This window comes from Zeugodacus cucurbitae, chromosome 4, assembly GCF_028554725.1.
Source record: "Zeugodacus cucurbitae isolate PBARC_wt_2022May chromosome 4, idZeuCucr1.2, whole genome shotgun sequence".
NCBI classification, from domain to species: Eukaryota; Metazoa; Arthropoda; class Insecta; order Diptera; family Tephritidae; genus Zeugodacus; species Zeugodacus cucurbitae.
In genome coordinates, this window is record NC_071669.1 from 47,113,972 (window position 1) to 47,135,000 (window position 21,029).

Consider the following 21,029-nt stretch of genomic DNA (forward strand, 5'->3'; position numbering starts at 1 on the left):
TCATTTTAGTAGTGTTTGTATATTTTTGCAGCATTTTTTATTTTAATTAATTTTTTTGAGAATTTTTAATATTTAATTTTTTTTTTTGGCTCGAATTGGGTGGGTTAATTAGTTTTACGTATGCTTTCTTTAGTAGAACTGGTTTTGTTAAAAAAAATTATTAAAATTATGAAAAAAAGATTACTTTTCTTGAACTGAAACTGAAGTTCCAACATATTCAATAAAACAAAAATAATAACAACAAAATGTGTATGTTTTTACTCAATCAAAAGTGCTTTTATTTCTTTCAAATGTATTTCAGCTTTTTCTTACATTTTGTGGGCAACAGAAAGCGTTAACTGTTCTATCCTGTTTGTATATATAATTATTTTTTTATTTTTATTTTTTATTTTTTGTAATTTTTGTTTTTAGTACAATGCAAACCTTTGTAAATAATAATATTAATAAAACACTATTTTACAAATTTTCTATAAAATAAATAATCGAATATTTTTACAGTAATTAACTTATAAACTAAAAAAAATGTATAACATGTTTCAATTTGCTGCATTACTCATTATATTTTTTATTTTTTTTTTTTTATTTTTTTTTGTTTTTATTTAAAAAACTCTTTCGCATGCGCACAAATGTTGTAAAATCAAACAAGGAAAATAACTTTTTTTTATCAAGAAAAACCGAATTCATTTACGATAAAACTTAAGCAAACAAACTTAACTTAAAATTTAGCATATTTTTTGTTTTTTTTTATATTTTAAATTTTTTTTTTTAAATGGAACTAAAATAAAAATGTAATTATATTTACTGTAATAATATGTATGTATGTATGTATTGTAGTAAAAATAGTAAGGTAGGTAGGCATACTATACAACTAAAATCCATCATATATTTACTACACCAACAAATGTTTAAACATTTATTTTGTTTGCTTTGTAAATCGTATTTACAAATAATGATTACAAAAAAAAAATATTTATGTAAAGTAAATTAACTACACTACTAATGGTTAGCTAAAAAACAGCTTTGAAATCTTTGCATTTTGAAATCATCGTCATTCACATAATCATAATTCATGTTTTATACCACATTTAGGTTAGGGGACGAACTGGGCAAAAGTGTGTTGCGATTAGCAGCTCTTTATATGAATATGTTAGAAAGTATTTTTACACGTTGATATATGCATAATAGCGTTTAATGTAATGGTTTATGGTAAGTTTTAATGTTTTCTAAAAATATTTTTTTTTAATTGAATGTTAAAGATAACTGAAGAGTTAAAAATTTCAAACGCGCAAAAATAATGGTTTAGTTGTTTGAAAATGAACATATATTTTAAAAAAATAATTTAAGATTTGAAAAAAAAAATATTTTTTTATTGTTTTTAGGTTTACCAGTATTTTATTATTATTTTTAGCTTAATTTTTAAAAAAAATTTCATTAATTTTTAAATATTATTTCAAAATATTTTTTTATTTATTTTTTTTTTGTAGAATTATTTTATTTTATTGTTTTATTTTATTTTATTTTATTTTATTTTATTTTATTTTATTTTATTTTATTTTATTTTATTTTATTTTATTTTATTTTGTTTTATTTTATTTTATTTTATTTTATTTTATTTTATTTTATTTTATTTTATTTTATATTATTTTATATTATTTTATTTTATTTTAATTATTTTATTTTATTTTATTAATTTATATTTATTTATTTATTTTAATATTTCTAACAGGAAGCAGAATTTTGAAATTTAAAATTTAGTTTTCATAGGCATATAAACAGGATGTGTGTTCTATGTCAACAATTGATTTACAATTTAAATTTTTAATGTAGGAAAATGTTAAAAATTCTCATAAAACATTGGAAGACTTTTTTTCCGAATAAAAGTTTTCGAAAAACATGTTCAAAAACATAGAAAGATTCAAGTTTTGTAGCTCAGCCAACAAAGGTTTAAAACAATAATTATATTAAGTGTAGTTTTGTATAACAAATATTGAGAAAAGGTTAAGTAACACACCCTGCAACATGAAAGTAGGTATTAATTCAGAAAATAAAATAATTAATAATGATATAAGTGTATATAGTCTGTTTAAAAATAAAAATTAAAAAAAAAATAAAATGTAAAGATTTGAAAAAATTTTAAATAGTATTGTCAATTTTTAATAGAAAATATTTTACGTGCCATTTCAGTTCATAAATAATTTTTTATTAGATTTTTTCCCATATTTTTAATAAAAAATATCATAAAACTTCATTTCTCTAAATTGCAATTTTAAAATAATATATTAAGCAAAAACACTACACTGATTTCAAAACATTTTTTTTAATTTTAATTAACAAATAATTATTAGCCTTTATTATTATTATTAAGCGCTGCTTAGGTACAAACTGTGAACTATGCTTTATTTGATTATTTACTTTTGTTTCACTTTAAGGAAAGGTAAACTACTACACACTCTACGTTCTCATTTATTGTATTTTACAGCGTCTGCAATTAACTCAATAGAATTATTAACTATTCTTGAGTTCACAAAATTGTTAACCATTTGTAACAAACACAAAAGAACAAATTCCACTAAAGAAGAGTTTCACTACAGCATATAAATACGTAATTTTATAAAAAGAAATTAAATTTATTTATATGCTTTTATGTCCATACACTCACAAAAAATACATTTTCATCTAATTTGCAACATATTACACACATTTTCTATGTAATATTTTAACATAACAGTTACTACACACTATAAGTCAACTTTAACTATGCGATAATGGTTAAAGGATAATTGGCAATAAAGCATTCAACGGAAGCACAAATTGATAAGGTAGGGAGTTAAAGCGATTTTTGCTGTCGAATTAGTAAAAAATAATATTTTAAAAATATTTCTCACACACTTTAGAAATTTTTTTTTTTCGAAAAGTTCGTACATTTGCAACAATGTTCCTTAGTTATAACTAGAACTGCATAACACAAACAAGCAACGTTTATGGAAAAGACTTCAGAAACTGGTCGCGGTATTAATAAATACCAAAGCGAAGTGTATATAGAGCTCTGGTTAGTCTATACAAAATTCTCGGTACATACGTAGATGTTCTCCTTGCATACCGGAAATTTAATATGGATTTTGCATATTCTGGTACATTGAACTCTTCTTACAAAGCCTATAATGAAAATACTACAGCGAGTGCTCACAAAATAATCCAACATAAATAATTATTATTATCCATTACCTACGGTTCGGCATCCCTTTGGAAACTTAACAGAACTCAGCCGTAGAAACCAGTGTGTTTGTTTGATAAATTAACTAATCTTTGCGTCTTAGAGTTTAGCCAATATTTCAAGTATGATTTCAAAAATTAAAAAAAAACTTGCTATTTTAAATTAAGCAATGTAATTTCTATTTGTTCTCTTATGTGTGTACATACTTTTAATTATAAACTTAGGTACACAATTTCCGTATTGTTTTAGGTTGCTTTATTTCATTCAGTTTTTCATGCTCTACCTTTCAAGTCACTAATATTAAATTTTTGCTGCTTTACTTAATTTTAGTTTTTAATTTATTTTCATATTTTAATTTTATTTTTAGTTGAAGCCTTTTGAGTCAGTATTATTGCGCTTTTAATTGGTTTTGCTTTAATAATAATGAGTCACCTGTACATGTGTGTATTTCCAGCTGGGTTTGTAGTTTGTTGGCGCCTCTATAGGTTTAGAGACACACAAATGTTGCCAGCAACGATAATGAAGTTAGCTCGGGTATAGAGCGTAAACAGTAACATGTTGACGAAGTATTGTTGAGAATAATTATAAATTTATTGAAATTTATGGGAAAATTAGTGCAATTAATTTACAAAAGAAGCTATTTTATTTAGATCTTAGATATTTTCGAAGTTTTGATTTCAAAATATATGTTGCTGCAACATTTTTGATCACAACAAATGTTGTAGAGGCATGTTAAGTAAACCTTTAGCACTCATCGCTAGCAATATAGGAAGTTTTATTTATTCATCGAGAAAAAATGTTGCAGCAACAATTAGCACTGCTTGTTGTTGGTAGTTGCAACATGTATTTCACACGTGAACGTTTGACCATATTAAGAAATTTCCCACTTAACATGATCAATATTTTTGCACTGACAAGCTAAACGTCCACAACTTTATTCTGATATTGACTTTGCTCAGTTTTGGTATCACAACACACATATGTATATAACTGCAACAAAATTAGTCACATTGATGTTACTGCAACATTAGTATTAGCAATATATGTTGCTAAACAAAATTTCTGTATTTTTAACTGATATTGTTGACAGGTAATATTAGAAAACTATTTTTGATCACAAGCAATATATGTTGATGCAACATGTTAGTCATACTTATGTTGCTGCAACATACAATTCGCAACATATGTTGCAAAGGATTTTTAAAATATTTGTAGATCAGAAATTTATTTTTAGTTACAAACAACAAAAGTTGCTGCAACATTTTTTGTCTTACTGATGTTGCTGCAACATAATCATTCACATAATATGTTGTTAAGCTTTTTTTAACTTTTTAGAACAGAAAATTATTTTTGATTACGGGCAACATCTGTTGCTGCAATATTTTGGTCATTATTATGTTGCTAATTTTTTTAAAAGTATTTTAAATCAGAAAATTACTCTTGCTTAGAGACAATAAATTTTGTTGCAACATTTTAGTCTTATTTATGTGGCTGCAACATTGCTATTCGCAACATATGTTGCTAAGTATATTTTCAGCTTTTAAAGCAGATAACGATAAACAACATATGCTGTGGCAACATGTTGACTCAACTTGCTCACGTTGCTGGCAACTGTATGCAACTGCCTATACACTTACAACAGCTTGCGTGTGAGAAGATTCTACATTTTCTGCCCAGCTTGCTTGGCGTGCGTATTTGTATATGGGTGTGTGTCAGTGTATATCTATTCAAATGTACGTAAGCATTTTTGTTAATTTTTACCATTACTTTTAAAATTATTTCTAAATTTCACATAGTGCTTCTTCTTATTGTTTTGTTTGTTGTTTTTTATTTAGTTTTTATAAACTTTTATTTATATTTATAACTTTATGCAACTATTTTATAATTATTTATATTAATTTAGTCTAAGTATTATATGTATTTGTAAGCAGTTTTTGTCTGACTTTCTTGGTTTCCGTTTTAATTCTTTTAACAGTAAATTTTAAAATAATTTTCTTATTCTTGTTGTTGTTGTTTTATTGCATGCGACAATTGCATTGTGTATGTCTCCTTTTTTATGTCTGCTTGTATATAAATTATTTACTTAACTAGTATACATACATACATATGTTTATTTCTTTGTGTTTGTTGTAAGAGTTGTTGTTGTTTCATTTATTTGTTTAACAAATTGTATATTTCAGCAAGTTGCTTGCCGATTTTTATAGTTTCAACTTTACTATTTGTTGTTATTGTTGTTGTTGTAGTTATACAAATATACACCCACACTTTGCAAGAAATGCTCGCGCGACCTCCTCTACCAGCCACCGCTCAATCGGTTCTTCACATACAAATGCTCTGTTCTTCTCCGCCGTTGTTTCATAAATAATTTAGTTAGTATTTTAGCCTGACTTTAAACGTTGCTGTTTGTTGTTGTTATTTATTTTTCCATCTAATTTTAGTATTTCATTTTTGTGTTGAATTTTGCTTATACATATTTACTGTTATAAATATGTATGGTTTTTATACTTCTTTTGCTTCGTTCTGGTATTATTCTACCTTCTTTTCACACTTGTTTTGCTACAGCTTGTGTGAGTTGGTTGTTGTTTTTGTTGTTTGCTTTCTATTATACAGGTGATTAATTTCGCTGTTAATTTTTTGCATTAACTGTAAATTTAATTAAAAATTTCTTTTACATAACATCTGTATGTATGTATGTATGTATGTACCGTTATTTCTCAATTAGAAGCTGTATACTATATATATTTATACTATATATGTACTGCTGATACAGTTAGGCCATTGCATATTTGTGTGTGGGAGAGTGTGAGAGAATGTGTGTGTGGCATGAGTTTTCTACCGGCTGTTAAGCTGTGTGAGCTGCTTTGTGGTTCATCCATTAACCATTTCCAGTTCCTTTGCCCGCGCTATGATTAACGGTTGCTTAGCTTTGCTTATATTTTACATAAATTGTTGCCTGCTTGGTTGCATTTTAGATTGGTGGTTGTGGTTTGTTTCTTGGAGGAGTTATACACATTTATATATACATTTACAGTTATGTATATATATAATTATTTAGTAATTTTTTTTTTTTTTTTTTTTTGGGAGGAGGGGTGGTGTTGCTGCTTAACATTACACATCTTGGAATTTTGAGAGACGCGCACGCAAGTCCATATTTTCCTGTTTCAACTGTTCCACTTCTTGATGTAATGTCGAATTCTTTAACGACAAATAAAAACAACAACAATCAATTAGTTATACACACAAGTCAATAAATATTTTCACTCACTTCTTTTTCCAAATATCTGGCACGCATCGCTATTTGATTTTCTTTTTGGCGGCGTGCGTCACGTGATCGCTTGGCGGCAATATTGTTCTTCCGGCGACGTGCCCAATATTTATCATCCTTCAGTTCGTCGGGCACAAACTGTTTGCGTGATTTCTTGATCATCGGTTGCGGTTTGAGCTCTTCATCGGAGAATGCTCTGGTGCGCGGATCGAAGTCCCGCCCCGATGATGCAAAGGAGAAACCTGAAATGTCAAATACTTCAACATTAACAATGCTTCACAAACTGTTCGTGTTAAACTAAATTAAGAGAAATGGACAACAGAAATGTATTGTAAACAGGATTTTAAATTTAGGCGGGAAACAATAAATTGAGATTATAGTTAATCTTAAAGGTTGTAATACAACTAAATCCTCTTTTAGATATAACATTGAACCAGGTGATATGAAAACATAGCAATCAAAGAAAATGTGTTCTAGAACAGCTAATGATCTAATATTAAAGCTAATAGTACGAAAGAAATGGTGTCTGTAGTTTTCATAAATATATCTTTCTCTTTAATCCTAAATCTATTCTCTGACTAACCGGAATATATATCTACTTAGCTTCCATAATTATTATATTAAACTTTAAGGACTATCAGCTCAGCTCGAAAATTATATTCCCTCAATAATCGAGAATATTACACTGTTACTTAGATCTTACCTTAGATAATAGATCCCACATTCCACAGAGAGTTAGGTATTCCTTCGTCATAAAATAAATAATATTCTGTCCCCATCTCTCATAATGTTTTACTATGTAATACCCTCTAACTTTTTCTCACTCCATCTCTCTCTAACTGTTTTCTCCCTTACTCTAAATTTAAAAAATAATAACCCAAATTGTTCAAGCTTTATAAAAAATAAATCGTTATAAGCTTTAAAGATTTTTTTCGAATCAAAATCAAATATTCCTTCAATTGAGAAACTTTCTCAAAATGGTTTGAATTCTATATGAAATGACTGTACTTTGCAGAAGTTTATAAAGTTTTATTTGAATAAGTACTAAGAGCTTTTAAGATCATTTATAATGAGCTTTCACACAGTTTAAATATTTAATGTAAGAAAAAGGTTGACGCTTTCATCGAAAAAAGCTCGTACTCATATTGCTTTCATATGAGAAGCTTTCTATACTGAGCTTTCACCATAGCTGTTAAGCTTTTACATTAGTATAAGTGAAATTGAAAAACCCAATGATAATATTAAAGCAAATTTAACTAAATAATTATTAAAAGTAAATTTCACTCTCATAATTTATCCAAATTTCATTTAGTATTTAGAATATTATTTTTTTTTAATTTCCTAGAATAATATTAGCCCTTACCTGTAGCACGTAATTTATATATTTTTTTATTTTGATAAATCTGAATATATTCTTAATTAATTATTCTCCTAAGAATTTCAGTTCATTAAGCTTTCTATATATATATCGCATATGTACAAGTTGAAACGTTTTTAAAAGTAGGATTACTGTGAAATAGGACTATTCAAATTACAAATATTAAAATATGATTACTACCATAAAAGGAGAAGGACAATCATACAAAAAACAAGAAGAATTTCTCTTTTCAATAACACTTTGCATTTCGTTACTCACTTGACTCAGCCGGCGATGGTGGATTCAATGTTTCCGGACTTATGCAATCCGATGGCGATGGGGAACGTTCACGTTTCGTCGTTATATGGCCGAGACCCAGCCCCAGACCAGCTGCATGACCCAGCGAATCTGATCGATGCCCCAAACCACTTGAGTGTCCCAAATGGGTGCCAGGCAAGCCATCAGGTATATTGTTCTCCGACAAGAATTCATCCAAATCTGCATACTGTTTGTGGCGCAACATTTATTTATGCATGTAATAACGTTTGTGGCAAGCAAGAAATAAACAAAAGCAAAAATTATTTGTTAATATTGAAAATTAATATTGAATTTTTTTTTAATTTAAACAAAACATAAGCAACAACTTTTTTGAAATTATTCAAAATCGTTTGCATTCATTAATTTTCGTATTACACACATTTGCTGAGTAAACAAAAAAACACTCATCAAATTTTTTTTTTAAATTTAAGCGTAACTATTTTAGCAGCGGTTCTTAAAGCAGTGATTGAACTAGAAAAAAATCAGCAGAAAATGAAAAACAATTAAATCTTTAAAAAAAGAAAAATGTGAAACCTCGTCGGGGTCGTTTTCAGTTCTTAACGAATTTTTAAATTTTTTAGGGAGTAAAATATTTATTCGAGTAGATATTGCCTATATTACATTGTTTTCCGTGAATAGAACTTTCCAAATCTAAGGTCAATTCAAGAACTTGCTTTGCTATGCAGAAATATGAAAGCTCCAATTTGAGTGCTCAAGAATATGATTTCTTTTGTAAGGAAACTCTTTTCTGACTGGGTATACAACTTTTTTCGTGTATAAGTGAGTATACATTACTATAATACTCAGAGCGTAGCTATGTGAAAATCACTCGCTTACTCGAAAGCTCACGTAAGCTTTTAGGATTTCAATATTATTTCATTTAATTTTTATGCTTAAAAAGTTACAATTGAAGCAAACAAGAATTAGAAATTTCTTTTTAAAAGTAATAGTTTCTATACCGAGCTTTTACTTTAAGCAAATAATTAATTTCATTCAAAATGAAAGCTTGCACTAAGTGCTTTCGATTATAACGAGCTTGCATTATTACGGTATAACAGCGACAAAAGAGAGAACGCCATAAAGCACGGTGCTTTAGAAAGGAAAACTAAGTAATTGTTGTTGTTATTGATGGCAGGGAGTGTAATTTTTTTGTCACTGAAATCCGCTCGGTACCGGTTTCCTAAAAGCGACTGTAGAAGTGTCAGTAATTCAAGTAACGGGTAAATACCAAATCAAAGTCTTATCACATACGTGTGACATGTAAAACCGCTATTATCTGCAATAATGCCGCAATTAAAACAAAACAATAACGACTACAAAGCGCCACTGTTGTTTCACAATTTACTTGCGCGTTTTTTCGTTTTTTTCCAAATCAAATAGTCATAAAGATAATAATTAAGCATTAAGTTTCAAGCACTGCATTTAACAAGTTTAGAACTTAATGCATTTAAATCGTACAAATACACACAAAATAATTTAAATACAAATACATACATATAAAATTGTACTTTTCACTCACAAAGAACACTCACGTTGCACTTTGATATGTATGTCTTTGTATATAATCATGTATGTGTTTGTATTTCTGATATTTTTTGCATTATTCGCCGAACTCTTCGATTTTATTTCAATTAAATTTTAAATTATTTACAATGCGATTTTCACTACGAAAGCTGAAAAGCTTATGAATTATGAGAGAGTAACGCTGTGTTTTTGCATGTTTGAGTGTGTGCATGTGGGATTGCAATCAGGCAGTTTAGGTTACTTCCATTGCTCGATTGACTGTCCCACATTTTTATCGATTTTTTTTTTCAATAAATTCTAATTTTTTTTCAAAAACTTATTCCAATGAAAAAAAAATTAAAACAATTTATTCTCAAATTTTTTTTTCATTGTGAACATTTTTATCTTTTTTAAATTTGCTCCAAATCTGTTTTGGATTTTTTTTCTAGAATATTTGAAATAGTTTCCAAAATTATTCAAAAACTTTCAAAATTTGTTTTCAAGAATAATTTAAAATTTTTAAAATATTAATATTTTTTTAATATTCTTTAATTTTGTTTGAGTGTTTTCAAGATTTTTTTAAAATATTTTTGAAATTTTTTTTTTAAACAAAAACATATCTTTTTATTTTTGTTGTTGCAATTGTTATAAAAAGTTTTTTTTTCCAGTTCATTTTGTTTCAAAACTTTTTGAAGATTTTTTAAAATTTCAAAACATATTTTTTTTTAATTTTTTCAATAGTTTTTGATTTTTTTTTAAGAATTCTTTAAATTTTTTAAATGTTTTTCAAATTTGTTTTTATATTTTTTAAAATATTGTTTCAGTGTTTAAAATTTTTTTAATATTTTTGATATTATTTTTTCAAAACAAAAAAAAAATATTTTTATATTTTTGTTGTTGCAATTGTCTGTAGCAGCCTGCATATGTGTGTTGTACGAAAATTAGCCAACAAAATGAGAAACATTCATATGTAAATACGTATATGTATGTATATAGTATGTATTATGTAAATGTAAAGCACGCTTCACTACGCAGCTGAAATGATACTAACTTGTGTTACCTTAAGATCGGCATCGTACGGCAGAGCTTTGTCCCACAAATTCGGCCCGAGGAATGCGGTTTGTGCCTCCACATTCCAGAGATCACCCTCTTCTTTGTATTTATCATCGCCGCAGATAACTTCTTTGCTATTCGATGAGGATTTGCCTGCAATGCAAGAAGAAAATAGTTGCAAGTGTGAATTATATAGCATGCTACAAATTCTGTATTCAATACAAATTAAACAAGTATTTTAAGCTGAAATATGAATTGGCGAATGGGCAATTCCACGCACTAAATACCGTTTAAATATAAATAAATTGTAAAAAATTACACTTAATCAGTCTGATGACGTCTTGTTATAACCGGTGATAGACACTTAAGTGCCTGCTAAAAACTCTATAATCTTCATAAGCAGTTCTATATAAGTAGTGCTTAACGGTACATTTATTTTTATTTTATTATTATATTTTATGTATTTTTGTGTATTCCATTATTTGCCGATAGTCATGTATTAACTGTCTGTGACGCTCTCGCTTATATTTTCCTTGTCAATTGGCCAATAATTTGTTGATAATTCTAAGTTTTTGAATTATAACACCGTTGATTTTAGATTGCTGATCTTGAAGTCTTACAATGACTTTACTTTATTCCTCGATAGTTTATCTACGAAATACTTGTTCAGCGTTATAAATGGTATGAATTATGCGAGTATTTTTCTACGGTTTATTAAAATTATATTTAGACAATGTAGTCAGCATTATTTTTGTAATACTATGTATATATATATATGGTCCATAGACTTGAAAATAAATAATTGCAGCGATATGAAGTTTCTCCTCCACAAATTTAAATAAATTCCTCCTTATACTATGGTAAAATTATTCATAAGTCTCTATAAAATGAGATATCTGAATTTAGTAGACATGCTTTAAACGTTAACTTAGGAGACTAAACCTTTTTCCCCCTTCAATAATATTTGAGATTTTCGTAGGAATAACCCTGTCGGTCATCTTTGTGTAATCTTAAGAAAAAAATAAACCCAATAGATCTACCAGTTTTTAGAAAGGGGAAAGTGGAACACTTTTTCAATGTTTCATGTTGTATAAACCCATATTAAGGAAAAACTATATTATACTTATACTCTGGTTTTAGAAGATATTCGGATATTCACACAATCATATGTAGTATAAATACAAAGGGTGACTAAAAAGTACCATTATTATAAAAATAACTCCTCGTGGACTGGTTACTCTATGGAACCACTTTCAAAACATTAGGTTATTACAAATTCTTAGATATAGAGACATTGGAACCTTAATGCTGTACGTATTAGATGGCGTCAGCTCAGAAAGAGACAATGATATTGTCAGGACTGAGAAGATATGATTGATTGAAGCCAGATTACCAGGTTATTCTCATATAAAATAACTATTTAGCGGTATTTCCAAAATTTCTACGGATTACGAAAGTTTCGATAACTCTGAACAACACTGGGGCTGAGTATGGAACTAAACTAATTTCTAAATTGAGTCATAACGGCGAAAAGCGGAGAAATTACCTTTCCAAAAAAAATGGTTTGGTCCAATAGCCAGAAAAAAGTCGATTATGCTGTATAAGAAATAGGTAGAAGAATGGGGGCCTCATATACCTGTACTACGTTATTTTTAGTGGCTGAGTCTAAATTAGTACTAAAAATAATGTTCCTTAACCTTTCAACAATTACAATATTTTATAGTTATATTTTTAGTAATATGACAAATATAATTTTTTTTTAACAGAGTTGCCATATGTCGAAAAAAAGTTAATATGAGAATATTTAAAAATGTGTTACGAACATATTAAATAACAGGTTTAAAAACATATTATATATTATTAAATTTTATGTGAATAACTTATATTTTATAACAGAGTTGCCAACTATCTGAAAAATAAAATTCAGAAAAATATTACAAACTGGTGGTAAATGAAAACGTTTAAGGAAATAACTATTCGAGGAGACTTTAAAAAATCCTTTTACGTTTTTAACTGACAGTTATGTCACTCAATTTACGCAGCATAATTGCTTTGTTAAATACAAAAACCGCTGATTGAAGTAGGTTAATAATTCAATAAAAGATGGCAAATAGCCACTTTAAATTAGCGCTAATGCATAAATCAAGACATTAACTCAAATGCGAATTGGCACTAAACAAAATAAGGCAAGCCGAGAAAAAAATACAAACAATGCATTTGCAACGAAAATGTGCAACAAATGCAAACAAGCAGTGAAAAAACAACAAAAAGTAAATAAAAATGCACACACAGCAGTCAAGAGACAACAGCGCCACAAACAAAGTAAACGCGCATGCGCAGCCATACCAGCAACAACAACAACGCATCCCATCGTCACATACCCACCCAGACACGTACAAGCGACGCTGCAAATCGACACCACACCACATGTGAGTCCAAAAGTCAGGCGGCAACAGCGCGCCAAGCAGAAAATCATTTCCGTATTCAAAAGTTACATCGTAAAATACGACAACAACAACAAGAAAAGCAACAGCAACAATAAACAATAAATACAAATTTCGTTTGGTGCGGAGTGGGCTCGCTGTGGGTTGGTAATAAAAGCCAAATGACTGCACAAATGTATGTACATATACACACTCATGCGCAGAAAGGCAGAAAGCAGTTGACCAAAACAAGGAAAACCAGAAAGCATGCAAGCGAAAATGATAAATTGAGCAAATGAGAAAAGCGACAATGTGTGTTCGTATGTAAGTATATATGTGTGCGCTCTGAAGTGGGGGAAAGAGGCCCAATAGGCTATTGTAAAATCTGGCTTTGGCTGACTTTCAGCTGAAAAATGACGAAACGTTGGTGTGTGGAGTGACTTCAAAAAATATACAACAACTACAACAACAAAAGAAAAATACGAAATAAAATGGAAAATGAAAGTGAAATTTTTTCTGGCTTTTTTAAGCGCCTCATTTTTATCGGTGCCATCGGTGTGTGTTTGCGCTTTGTTTACTTTGCGCGCTTTGCTTGCGCTAAGCTTTCATACGGCGCAGTGTGTGCGCGTTTAGCTTGTGCGCATGCGTGACATATAACACTCGCGCGCTTTTAAATTTGAGTGATTTCTCAAGTACTATGCAAAGTATTGTTTTATTAACTCAAATCTGCAGTTGAGCAAAAGCTTATGAGTGCTGTTGACAAAAGCTCTTGAAAGCTTTTAGCACTTCGCGAGTGTATAACTTTTCCATTACCTTTCTTTCGGTCTACTTGCGCTATTTAAATGTATAAATTTATCTTTCTCCGCATTTTACTGTCGGCTCTCAGCATTTCTCTGCTGCTTCGTCTACAGTTTGCGCTCATCGTGCTTATCAATACGAGTTTTGTGAATGGATTATCTGCGATGTGCATCTATATGTGTGTGAAACTAACGGTTTTAGGCGCATACATGGCATATGTAGAAGCTGTTTATTCATACACACTCACTACTTCAAGTGCCTTTTTTTGCAGCTCTCGTTAAGTTTTTTTTTCTCATTTTCTTTTCAACTCTACTGTTTACCGAAGTCTCAGCTTCATTTTCATTTCCATGATTTTCAGCTTCAACTTCAATTCCAACTTCAAATCCACCATTTCGCTGGCGAAAAATTTCCGCTTTCTTATTCACTCTCACTTTCATTTGACTCCGATTCGCTGTGGTCTTGCTTGTTTTTGTGTTACTAACTGGTTGTGGTTGTTGTTGCCTTGCAAACTGGCTTTGACTATCTTATGCTTGTTACCGTCTTACTATCTCCGCTTTCTGTTTGTCTGTCTCTCTGCTGGTGTATTACCAAATGTTGCGAAATCTTTGCTTGTCATTTGTGGTAAGTGTTACGATTGCAATTGAATAATACTTGCAACTTAGAAAATTGCACTCGCATTCATTCACGTTTGGTCGACTTTTCTTTACAATTTCATGTTGGTAAATATGCACATATGTATGTAGAGATAGGCGGATAACTATATGTTTGTAATCGTATGGGAATGTTAGTATCCAGATTTTTTAAGTTATTTATTTGGTGATGAATATATGCATATGAAGTGCCTTAAAACTCATATTTCTATCGGTAAAACTTATCATTTCACACTTCATCTAAGGATTGTAGACTGTTTCATGCAAATATGATTGTTTTCAAGATAATGATAAATGAGTTTCATTTATGATTGATCCTCTTTAATGTTGTACATATAGAATCTTATAGATAGTATTAGCTCTAATATGGAGATAATAAACATAACCGTGACTAGTAACTGTAATGTTCATACGTTAAGAAGTATTCGGACCGTCTTATCTTTGAAGTAAGACTACATACATTCTCTATATTTTAAATCAGCTCTTCTTCGTTACACTTAAAAAAGTCCCTCTGACTGAGTATTACGAATTATTTATCATTAGAGAGTTAGTGAAGAGTGTTCCATTCGCTACCCACTAAAGTAAGGCGAGTCAAAGACAGCTTGTGGTGTAGTTTTTATATTAAAAACTTCATAATAGAGCTTGGCAAAATTTTCTACGGTTTCAGAAAAATTCATGACCCCAACTTACAAAAATCGAAAAAATTGGTTTTGTCCAAAATGTAAAGACATTTGTTTCAAAAGAAAATGGGTTTCATGAAAATCTTTGTAGCTCTAGAATCAGTGACGATAAATTCATAATTTTAAAATTCCTATATTGATTAAAATTAATTTAATTTCACTTTTCGAAATTCTCATGAAAAATGTAAAAGCTTGCTTCTTTAACTATTCAGATAAACTTAATTTTGATTAACTGATTTTTTCTCAAGACATTAAATTATTTAAATAAAAATGTAGTAAATAAAGCTAAAATTCATATTTCAAAATCACTTTTATAAGTAGTGTTTTCAAATTTCATTAGAAAGAAAGTCAAATAAGCTTCCAAAAAGCTTTTAATCAAAAAATTGATATTTTATAGCAAAATATTTCAGAAAATTATTAGTTTGTAAGCCAGTAACTAAGTACTGCTCAGAAAACTTATATCAAGTTAAATTTTATTATAAAGTGAACTTTATTGGAAAAGTGAAAGCTCTATTTGAAGAAAAAATATGCTACTAGCTTTCGAGGCCGCCATACTAAATATTTAAATAGAGTTTGCTTTTATTTTAATTATCAAATAACAACTTTTTATTTTTATCATTGAAAATAAAATAAATTAAATTCAATATTTACTATTTTTCAAGGTTTAAAATTAGCAAGGGTGAAAGCACAGTTGAATAAATAAATATAAGAAACAGATTGCTTAGGAGGCCACTAAACTAAATATATAATTTAGTAATAATATTTATTAAATAGTTAATTTCAAGTTTTATTATTCAGAATGAAAAGAAAATATTTGAAAAAAAAAATAATTTCACTACTTTTTAAAGCTTTATTTACCATAATAGATAATAAGATAAAAAAAATAAAATAAAAAAGTGATGAACTTGCATGCTCACATGAAAATTAATTTATGATAAAAACTCCTTTAAAATTTAAACTAAAATAACTATTAAGAAAAAACCCAAAACGATAAAAATAATAATTTATTCAAAAACAGTATATCTTGACATATACGCTTTTTAGCCTAAATATATGCAAATATTTCATGCCATTTAAATATCTGTATATATTTATACTCGGTTTAATGCTAACATAAAACCTTTCAAACAAGGCAATTAAGGCATTCATTTTAAACTTTCTCACTATTTCAATAAAAAAACGATGCAAAAACAATAGCAATAACAACAACAATAACAACGAAACAACAAAGGCATAAGCAAAGACAAACACAAACACAAAGAAAGCAAAAGCAGAAAGCAAAAAACAAAAAAGAAAACAATAACAACAAGGTAATGCAAACAAACAAAAAACCATAAAATTACCGTTTGTTTTGCAAATGAAACCCAAAAATGGAGATTTCCTGCCTGAAAACAAAAAAGTAATAAAATATTGTAAATTAAAGAAATTTCACAAAAACAAAAAAAAAACGGAAAATATTTTGGGTGAAGAGTGAGAAAAAAGATCAAATAAAACAAAGGTTGAACAATAGATAATGAAGAAGAAAATTTGCAAATAGAGAATTATGCAAATGTGAGCTTAAAAGGTAAAGTGGCGAACATGAGAGAGATGGCGCAAACTGTCGGACATATGTTTGTTGGTATGTTTCGGTATAAAGCAATAATAATAAATAAAATGAAGAATATAATGCACGCAAATTTACATGGTAACAATTTGAATAAAGAATAAAGAAGTGGAAGTGTAAAGATAATAGCAAAAACTAAGTGGCAACAATGAGACGACACAGTTACTCAAACTCAAAATTCAAAACTGAAAACTGAAAAGAAAAAATAATAAATAAATTACTTTTGCAACAAATTTCGGCACAGAAATATGCACAAAAGAGACACACACAAATCACTGAGATTTTTTCATTGTTTTCCTGGTTGGACGGACTTCCACTATATTTAGTAATTTGACACGCCATTTTGGTAATACAAGCTCAGCAGAGATGAATACAAAAAAAAACCTATGAATATTAATGTATGTATATAACTGTGCACATATTCGACTGATGATAACTTTTACTTTTATTTTCACTTTCACTGCGCACCTCAGCATGCGAGTGTCTGAAAAAAAAGTGGCTAAGAAACGCGCCAAAGATGCTGAGCAAAGGGAAACGAGACAATGCGGAAGGGCTACAGCGTTCAGCAAGCAGTGAAACTGACAAAAAAAAACGGGTGAACTGAATTTGTGTAATTTATGGACCCAATTCGGTGCGCATATTTTTAGCACACTACAAAAACAAAAGCAATGTAACCGCAGCTCATACAAAGCTAGAAACGTGTGTACCTTCGACAGAAGTAGAAGCTGCGAAAGTTAACTTAAAAGAAATGTCTGCTATGACGCCTTAATCTACAGCTGTATGTATGTGCTCTTCGAAATCTGCGAGCCACTCTTATAGTGTTGTTGGCAAAACCTGAATCACATTAACCAAAAAGTAATTTTTTCACCTCTTTTTATTTAGAGAATCCAAATATGTACATTCAGTATGTAAATAAAAATATGGCTTTGTAGGTCAGTTGTTGATGGATTTTGCATTTAGGGCGCATGGGATGGAGAAGATGGACTCGATACAGAATAACGGAAAATATTGATTTAAATATTGATGATGACTCATTTAATCAAAAATAATTAGGTCTTTTATATTTAAATACCATTCAAGGAGATACACAAACAATTTTTGCTAAGAAGAAGGGAAATTGTTTGTTATTTGATATTAGTTCCGTGGCGTTGCACCACCTTCAAGGGAATGTAATATTTATTGTAATTTAATCTCGATTGAGTCTTAAATAGTATGGAAAAAATGCCCAAAAAGTTCAAATGTCTACTACTTCGTTCCTACGACAGTCGGGTCTACATAATTAAAACGAACGCGGCGAAAAATGGTCAACTCGGCAGCATTTTTATAAAATTACTTCAGGAGTAAGTGGCGTGATGATACCACTTCTAATCCCGAAAACTTAAATCAATATGAGATAATCAGAGAGAAATCTTATTTTTAGACCATTAAGTAGCTATGAGAATCCTCTACTTCAATGAAGATGTAAATCTTGATGAAATAACTGTAATTTATTTAAACTTTACTCATTATTGTTCCAAGGTGAAGTGAGAACCATAAGCTCAGGATTCATATCCATAGATGGTTCAAAACTATGAGGTTTATAGGAAAGAATTTCAAAGAGTCCATTGACTAAACTTATTTAAAAGTAATCTCCCACCATTATGTTTTGAAAATATGTACAGAAAAAGTATAATAACAAAATAATAAGGCGTAATTGGTCCATCATAAGAATGTACAGCAGTTTAACCCCTCTAAAATCCGAAAGCATAATAAAACAAAATAAGAGTGCTTTGATAAATAGTATATAGCATAATATTAATCTCAGAACGTTGAAAAATAGTTGATAGGGCTAAAGCCTACAACGAGAGAAACAACACACGTAGCTTTTAAACTCGATTCAGTGCAAGAACTGAAACAAAATGTAGATACAAGCTGAACTTTTCGAATAATGATGAAATTTAATTTTATAAAGCCAAACAAACATTTTCATAGGGTTTACGATGTCTGAGTTAAAAAAATTCAAAAAATTAATGTTTTCAATTTTTAAATTGACTTAACATGACTTGAATACAAAATAACCTCTCTTTAGATAACCAAACAAATCTCTAACTTTTTAGTGCATTTCGAGGACTTGATTAACTTTCTGTTATGACAAGATGACCAAAAAAACTCGAAAATAATTTAAAAAAAGTACAATAAGAGATCTGAAGGATATATTTATATATACACATTATATAGTTAATATTTGAATCTATAGATCCTCAAATTTATGAAAATGTTGGGTACAAGTTACTTTGTGATTCGAAGTCTTCTATGAGATCCCTATTGAGTATTAGATCATTCATAATTCCCTCTGACTAATCGTATTACTTTAATTTAGTTAATTTTTCTCATTTTCTCCCTACTAATGCCTTCTTCTATCGTATTTATACAAAACTACAATTTCACATTTTCCTTTCTATGGTCTGATGGTTAACTTTCATCTCAGTCGTCACCCTTTATTTCCGATGTAGACACTAAACTCTTATTTAAAGCTAAAACATCGCACTCTATTAGTGCACTAACCAAAAGCGGCATTTTTTAGCGCATAAATAAATCCTTATAAAGAAATCGCATGAAAGCAAAATTTATTATTACAATATTTTTCCATTTTTACTATTAACTTTTTTGTTTAGTTAAAATTTTAGAAACTTTCGCGCATTTTACCATAAACATGCAAATTCAATGCAAATATGATTATCTGCCCATTTCCCGTGTCTTCAATAGGAAACGATACATTAAAGCGCCAACAAAAGATTTGACCAAGCAACAAAAAGTACAACCAAATTTATGGCTTATGCCAAACAACAATAGAAACAACAAACGCTTTTATCTGCTCGCGTCATCGCATACTTTGTGAAAGAGTCGAAAGGCCGCGGCCGAGGCAGCGGTAATTTTAACCGAATTTCGCATGCAATTAAAAATAATTTGCATAATTTTCGTAAATTTCGTAAATTTGGTGGCAACTAGCAACAGCGCCTGCGCGAAAATAGTGGAAAAAAAGAAAGGTTGGCCCAAAATTTCGTTGGCATTTTCACTTTCATTAGAAGCGCTCGAGTGGCACAACCGGTCAAGCGAGCGAGCGGTCATTTGGTCAGAAAGTGAATAAAAAGTGAACAAACAAAAAAAAAAAACAATTAAATAAAATATGCATGTGAAAGGGGCGAAGCTGACGCGAAGGGAGCGCTGCGCATGCGCGTAGTGGCAGCGAGGCGATCACTCAGCTCAATTCCGTTGGGACTACGACAACGCATTGTCGACTGGCGCTGGCGCTGCTCTCGTTAGTTTTGGCCGGCGTTAATGATACAATATTTCGTGTATATGAGTGTATGTATGTAAATGCCGAAAAAGAAAATGTAGTCGCAATGGAAGAAAGACGCAAATTAAAATAAAAATGTAATTTAAATCTTTTAAGTCAGCATTTCTTGTATATATTAACACAAATACATACAAACAAGATATTTTTTTGCTTTAAAATATTTGTTTTTGTAAAGTATTTTTTTGTATATTTTTTAATTTTTTTTTCTTTTTATTTTTCATTTTTTTTTTTTGCTTGTATTGGCATACTTATACTAATACGGCATACAGTCGTCGCCATAAATATATGTACATAATCAAATATGTATTTCTACATTGTCTGTATGTGTCTGCACTAGTCTATGCTTGCATTTTAGTAAGTGTATTATTATTATGTTTTATGTTGCATATTATTTCACTTTTGATAATTTTCAAGCTGCCTGTCTGTCGACTAGTTACAACAACATACAACAACTACTGATATATGGGATTTTTACTGGACCGTAGCAATAATGCGGAATTAAACTTTCACTTATTTAATGTTTTTTTTACATTTACATTTTTTGTTGTTGTTATTTTTTTCCAACTTCTGCTCATGGCTTTTTGGGTCTTTCGGAAAGTGTAGCATGTGTGAATGAAATGCAGTTTATTTTATGTGTACAAAGAAAGGAAGAGTGGTTTTGAAAATCTGCACAGTTCTTTGGACGAGAGGTAAATTGCAGTTGTTGGAGGATGGATAATACTTATGCACATACATATATTAGTTTTTTGAGCGTTTCAGAGGTAATAAAATTTTTTATAAAAATATACAGAATTTTTTAATATGCTGATCAGAATGACAAATTATTAT

At 29.4% G+C, this 21,029-nt stretch overlaps 1 protein-coding gene across 12 annotated transcripts in view; it reads right to left on the reverse strand.

Annotated features, from left to right (window-relative positions):
- Positions 1-245: 245 nt before the first annotated feature.
- LOC105221003 (AAC-rich mRNA clone AAC11 protein) overlaps positions 246-21,029 on the reverse strand; it is a 61,516-nt gene continuing 40,732 nt past the window's right edge. For 4 of the 12 annotated variants that reach the window (XM_054229727.1, XM_054229726.1, XM_054229725.1 and 1 more), the window contains 5 exons: positions 16,605-16,646; positions 10,709-10,863; positions 8,116-8,341; positions 6,480-6,736; positions 246-6,409 (listed from right to left, as the gene is read on the reverse strand). In XM_054229727.1, the coding sequence (XP_054085702.1) occupies positions 6,323-6,409; positions 6,480-6,736; positions 8,116-8,341; positions 10,709-10,863; positions 16,605-16,646 (767 nt within the window). In that variant the 3' untranslated portion in view covers positions 246-6,322. The remainder of the gene's footprint in view (positions 6,410-6,479; positions 6,737-8,115; positions 8,342-10,708; positions 10,864-16,604; positions 16,647-21,029) is intronic. The other 8 variants (XM_054229730.1, XM_011197628.3, XM_054229732.1 and 5 more) reach the window with 5 other exon arrangements.